The 6,529-nt window shown below is 35.8% G+C and overlaps 1 protein-coding gene across 4 annotated transcripts in view; it reads right to left on the bottom strand.

The window, feature by feature from the left end:
- The window catches only part of LOC107609705 (crossover junction endonuclease MUS81), a 26,573-nt gene continuing 23,071 nt past the window's right edge, over positions 3,028-6,529 (bottom strand). For 3 of the 4 annotated variants that reach the window (XM_016311722.2, XM_021105893.1, XM_021105894.1), the window contains 5 exons: positions 5,995-6,153; positions 5,734-5,813; positions 5,111-5,348; positions 3,560-3,646; positions 3,028-3,391 (listed from right to left, as the gene is read on the bottom strand). In XM_016311722.2, coding sequence (XP_016167208.1) covers positions 3,287-3,391; positions 3,560-3,646; positions 5,111-5,348; positions 5,734-5,813; positions 5,995-6,153 — 669 coding nt within the window. In that variant the 3' untranslated portion in view covers positions 3,028-3,286. Of the gene's footprint in view, positions 3,392-3,559; positions 3,647-4,630; positions 4,996-5,110; positions 5,349-5,733; positions 5,814-5,994; positions 6,154-6,529 lie in introns of those variants that run through there. The other variant, XM_021105892.1, reaches the window with a different exon arrangement.

The raw sequence follows: 6,529 nt of genomic DNA, 5'->3' as shown, positions 1-6,529 counted from the left end.
AGCAAAGCTGAGTCACAATCTGAAAAGGTTCACCCAATTATGTGTCTGTGGCATTTATGTATCCGATGGTAATACTGGAAAACAAAATGCTTAGGGTCACGGCTAAGACTCATAAAGTAGCTGTGTTCAAGAATCAACATACTGAACTAGGAGAATCAATAACGCTATCTAAATTCTGAGTTCCTATAGATGCCAATCATTCTGAACTTCAAAGGATGAAGTGAGATGCCAAAACTGTTCAGAAGCAAAAAGGCTACAAGTCCCGCTCATCTAATTGAAGCTAATCTTCATTGATAAGTTTGGAGTTCATTGTATATTCTCTTCTTTTTATCCTATTTAGTTTCAGTTGCTTGGGGACAAGCAACAATTTAAGTTTGGTGTTGTGATGAGCGGATAATTTATACCCTTTTTGGCATTATTTTTACATAATTTTTAGTATGTTTTAGTTACTTTTTATTATATTTTTATTAGTTTTTATTCAAAAATCACATTTATGGACTTTACTATGAGTTTGTGTGTTTTTCTGTAATTTCAGGTATTTTCTGGCTGAAATTGAGGGACCTGAGCAAAAATCTGATTCAGAGGCTGAAAAAGGACTGCAGATGTTGTTGGATTCTGATCTCCCTGCACTCGAAGTGGATTTTCTGGAGCAACAGAAGCCCAATTGGTGCGCTCTCAATTGCGTTGGAAAGTAGACATCCTGAGCTTTCCAGCAATATATAATAGTTCATACTTTGCCCTAGATTTGATGGCCCAAACTGGCGTTCAAAGTCAGCCTAAAACATCTTGGCGTAAAACGCCCATACTGGCACCAGAATTGGAGTTAAACGCCCAAACTGGCACCAAAGCTGGCGTTTTACTCCAGGAACAGCCTAAGCACGAAAAAGCTTCAATGCTCAGCCCAAGCACACACCAAGTGGGCCCCGAAAGTGAATTTCTGCACTCAGTTACTCATTTTCTGTAAACCCTAGGTTACTAGTTAAGTATAAAAACTACTTTTAGAGAATTATTTTAGGGAGCTTTTAGTTTTTGATCTTATGTAATCATAGACTATCATTTAGGAGGCTGTCCTCACAATTCACGCCTACTTTTTCTCCAAGATATACTCTTGTTCTTAATTAAGTTAAGTCAGAATGAAGGGGTGACCCATGACAATCACCCAATCTTCGTTACTCGCTTAGCCAAGATCGCGTGCCTGACAACCACAAAGCGATCTACATGATGTTCAACGTAGTCATTGGACGACAGATGGAGTATACTCTCTTGGATATCTAATACACGGACTCGATTAGTGTCTTCGTGGTATAGGCTGGAACCATTGGCAGCATTCCTGAAATCCGAAAAGTCTAAACCTTGTCTGTGGTATTCCGAGTAGGATCTGGGAAGGGATGACTGTGACGAGCTTCAAACTTGCGAATGTTGGGCGCAGTGACAGTGTGCAAAAGGACAATGGTCCTATTTCGACGCTAGCGGGAACCGACAGATGATTAGCCGTGCGGTGACAGCGCATATAGATTTGTTTTCATCCGAGAGGATCATACAGCTTGCCATGGAAGGAGGTAACGCATGGTTGGAAGAAGGCAATAGGAAAGCAGAAGTTCAGAAGCAACAAAGCATCTTTAGACGCTTATCTGAAATTTCCACCAATGAATTACATAAGTATCTCTATTTTATTTTATATTTTATTTATATTTTAATTATTAAAACCTTATAACCATTTGAATCTGCCTGACTGAGATTTACAAGGATGACCATAGCTTGCTTCAAGCCGACAATCTCCGTGGAATCGACCCTTACTCACGTAAGGTATATTACTTGGACAACCCAGTGCACTTGCTGGTTAGATGCGCGGATTTGTGTAAAAGATGAGATCACGTTCTCCCACACCAAGTTTTTGGCGATGTAGCCAGGGAACGAACAATCACGATTTCGCATTCCACCGCACTTTCCTAATTTCTGTAATATACTATTTTGTAAATCGAATAAACTCGTTGAAAGATTTACAAAGACTCCAATCTGCTTTTTACTAGAGAACGTTAAACCCTCAGTTGTGTTTTCATCAATTTTTTCTCGGTGATGAACTAGCGAAAACACACTGAAGCCTGAAAATACTTTAACACACAAATCACGGCATCGAATGGTAATAAAGGATAATTAAATTTAATATTTTAAAGCGTAGAAAACATGTTTTCACATATGTCATAAAATAAGGAAGGAATAGTAAAACCATGCAATTTACATGAATAAGTGGGTGAAGACTTGATAAAAATACTCAATTAAGCACAAGATGAAGTATAAAATAGGAGTTTATCACACACTCTCAACCATCTCCTCCAAAACTCTCAATTCATCTATGGCACGTTATACATCATACTCGTTTATTTATAGGCTCTTTTGTCTTCATAAATCGTCCCAAAGTCTTGAGCTTTATGTTTTTGCACGCAAATCGTGCTAGGGTATTGTGGGGTAGGGTATTGAACGTTAGTCGTTCTAGGGTTGTTATTTTTTGCACGAAATTATTGCTACGCCCTAGTGATTTAGGTAAAAAAAGAGTAACTCACTAACCTGAGACAAATTATATACAAGTTGAAAAGCTCAGTGTGCTAAGATGATTTATGTGCATTTCTTGAAAGAGTTATATGCATAAATCATCCTAGGATGTGTGATGTTTAACATATTATCTAATACACAACCTTGTGACGATTTATATATTAATAGATTTAGGAGATTCACGTTTTGAAATTTTATTTAGGACAAAATCCACCTTCAGAAAGGGATGGTTGCTTTTCTCCAAATGTCTTCCAGACATAAAAGCAACGCGAGAGGGATGGATGGATTCATTCATAAGTTCATTTATGTATTTTCCTTAGTAGCAATGTTTGGCTGTGAAAGGTTATCAGTTGTCAGAATATGCAAAGTGTAATCCTGTGTGATATGCTAAATACGTCTTGCTAGTTTTTTAGTTACTAGATCTAAGCTTTTCCATTCGAACAAAGGCCTCCCTCTAAAGTGCACTCAGATTAAGCATCATTAAATCAATAAATTCTATTACGTAAGAAATTCAATGGTACTTAACTAGTGACCTTTGCACCTTATCAACGGAAAAAGACACCTTATATTATCTTGCTAATTATGGTTAAAAAATACGCCTAATTTCCCTTATATACACATACTATAATACGATGCTACCAATACCAAAGTTGTAAGAAGAAAAAACTTGTTCACCATTCCTTACTGAATTTACATGGTAGGGGGTTAAAAAATCCAACTCCAGGAGGAATGCAAATCAGCTACCCCAAATAAACTGGAAAATGTTCCTGCTAGCAGCCGCAGGGATTGCATTGTTACTCCGTGCTCGAAGCATGTCCTCTTGGGCACAAGAATTACCGTCCTAACCACAACAATGAATTTCAAAAAAAAATTGGGGACGGTGTAGTTTGATGATAAAGAATAAAAAACGAAAGCAAAAGTAGCCATATTATTAAGACTATAGGAGAGAATATAATTTGTAACACACTAATCAGATGAATTATTTCTAGAGAGGAAGTAAATGACTCACGAGTAGTGAGTAGCCATGAGCGAGAGATAAAAGTGTGGGGTACAAATCTAAAACCGCCATGGCAACCTCCTCTGTAACCTGTGGAACCTGCATTTATAATTTTCCAGATGTCAAAATAAAGAGCATCTATTAAGTACATTGAATGAAATGGCTAGGACCAATAACTACTCATCCAACTTAAAAAGAAATTGCATTTCATTGTGAGAAACAAGCATGAGAAAATGTATTGCTCAGATAAATTACGGCTGTCAATCAGCACCTGAACATCTAGGAATTTCTAATTATATTTTTTTGAAGTAAATTATGGTAAACTAGAGGATCGCAAAACTGAACCAAACTTTTCCCGAAATAAATGGATTCAAATATAAGTATGCAAATTGAAGAGGTTGTGGTTTCTTATAATTGCTTTTAAACCAAGAGAGCATGGTGCATCCGTGTGTTTGACACACGTTACTGTCTAAAATAGACACACAAATGATGCACATCATACATTATCCACATTTGACCAAATACTTTTTCCTTTTTAGTTCAAAAGCACTTCAGCTTGGACAGTACAAATACAGTTTAAAAAAAAGTCAATAAAATTATATTTTACAAATTTGTCAAATGAACTTTAGCAACAATATCAACTATTGACACAATGAATTATATATAAAATACTAAGATTTTAGGCAGAGCCTCAAAAGTAATAAATATTGGAAATTTAAAATGAAAATATATAACATATATGTCATTTCTATCTCGTCATTGTAAAAATTTGGTATATCTCTCCAAAATGTGTCTTTATGCCATTATGCTTTCATCATGTACACAGAATTGGAGGAGTACTGGGAGGTGTTAAACAAATGTGCAAACTGGATTTTAAAAAATTAGTTTGTGCTTTAATATTAATAGAATATCAAAATATTGTTATAATTTATTTAAAAAATACTTTATATTTTATATATATCGTGTCACCGTGTCTCCAAAAATTCAAATTCGTGTTTGTGTATCCTGTGTTGTATCAGCGTCCGTGCTTCATAGCTTGTTACACGAACACGAGTGAAGAAATAGCTAAACCAGACAATTTTATGCAGATCCCAATTTTATACCTATGCAATGCTTTACAGATAACACTTTTTGGTGGTTCTGTTGTTAATGTATAGAGGAACTCTAATCCTCTGTCTTGTGTTATTCATCTATTTATCAAGACATCAATAAAAAGCATTTTCCCACTAGGTGAGTTATGCATATATACCTACGGGAAAGAAATATATATAACCAAGGCTGTCAAAGACTTCCTATATACCACTCTTAGATACCGCTCCCGTTCCCCTTCTTCCTAATACCTCATGCGAGCTCATATTTTTTCCTGGCTTCCCACCTCCATGGTAGAAGGCCAAGGTTCCAAATCCCTCTTCTTCCCCTACTCATATCTTCCTCAGTCTCACGGTTCACTATAGCAACATTTCATAAATTAAAAGGATACTCAAAAGATCATAGATACAACAGTTAGACAAAAAAACAGCCATTAGAAAACAAAACAAAATTAATTTTTGAGATGGTTAATACCTGCATAAGTTGGATGGCAAATACATCACTGACTGTCATTTTTCCAGAGTCTTGACACTGTTTAATAAATTCATCGAAAGGAGGACATGGTGCAAAACCTACGACATGGCCTTCAAAATCTCTTGACTTGTAACATTGAGAAATTGCTTGGGTGAGATAAGCATACTTCCTGAGAGTATCACCTAAACCACTCGTCCTCTGCACATCAAATCCCTCCAGAATCTCTGTTGTAAAACAGCTGCAAATGGCAGGTTGAAAAGATCTGAAATGGTGAATAATTTTCGCACAAACAGCAAGACAAAGTAACCTCAGCTAAAGCAAACGTTAGCATCCCATAACTAACTGGTAACAAAACCTCATTTCAACCAGCTCGTTAACAATCAATAAGACTACCATCCAATCCGTTACAAATAATAAAATGCTGTGCAATCAAAATCTTGTCAAGACCTAATACTTTCAATTATCATAGACAAGAAATAAGGCAGACAGAGGTAGACAAAACTGACAGTTAATAAGCCATAACAGTGCAGGAAATGATGAGAGAAGTAGATAAATAACACTAAACTTGGTTTCTAGCCCCTGCATTACCAAACACATTAATTTAACATAGAAACCATACTTACGCAGTTTTTATGCATTCAGCAGCTTCGGAAGAATTTGGGTCACCTTCCACTAAATATATCAGCTTCTTCAATCCACACCTCTATCAATGTGCAATTGGAATGAAACATTATGTGGGGATTGGCAAGCTATGTTAGTATAAATATCAAAATATATCAAAAACTATTAGTGACAGCAACAGCGACAGCAACAGACACATTATTCAGTGACTATACAATTATACATGTATAAACAATTCTGACCATGAAAGAAGGAATAATTACCAGAAGCCTTAGTTTTTGATCCTTGTAGCGGTTATCCCTGATTGAACTGCGCAAATCATCAATGTTTTTCCTCTCAACAATAAAATCCAATACATATTCAGTCTTAAGAATTTTATGACGTGCTATCCAGATCCCATCTCCAACAGGCAATCGTCGTACCTGGATGAACCAATTTGAACATGATATTTTTTTTCAATCTTCTAAATAGAGTGAATTCAATATGTAAATGTATGGGTCATTCAAGTCCAACAAGAAAACACAAATAACACCTAATTTGTTTGAAATGACATAATTAGTTGAACAAAACTAGACTTGAGTTCCCGATTTCCATTATAAAAACCAAAATAATGGTAATGGCCTGATGGGATCATGGTAGCATACCACAGGTACATGATATGATGAATTAGAAGCAACAAAAGTATTTAACTTCTAATCTGATCATGGTTGTATATCCTTGACGAACGCTAATACAGATTTAACTTTACAGGACTATCAAGATTGACATAGTTCATCACTAACTATAGTACTTAATAGA

The sequence above is a fragment of the Arachis ipaensis genome, chromosome B07 (assembly GCF_000816755.2).
Source record: "Arachis ipaensis cultivar K30076 chromosome B07, Araip1.1, whole genome shotgun sequence".
NCBI classification, from domain to species: Eukaryota; Viridiplantae; Streptophyta; class Magnoliopsida; order Fabales; family Fabaceae; genus Arachis; species Arachis ipaensis.
The sequence above is the reverse complement of the archived record's forward strand: the minus strand, read 5'-3'. Positions and strand labels throughout refer to the sequence as shown.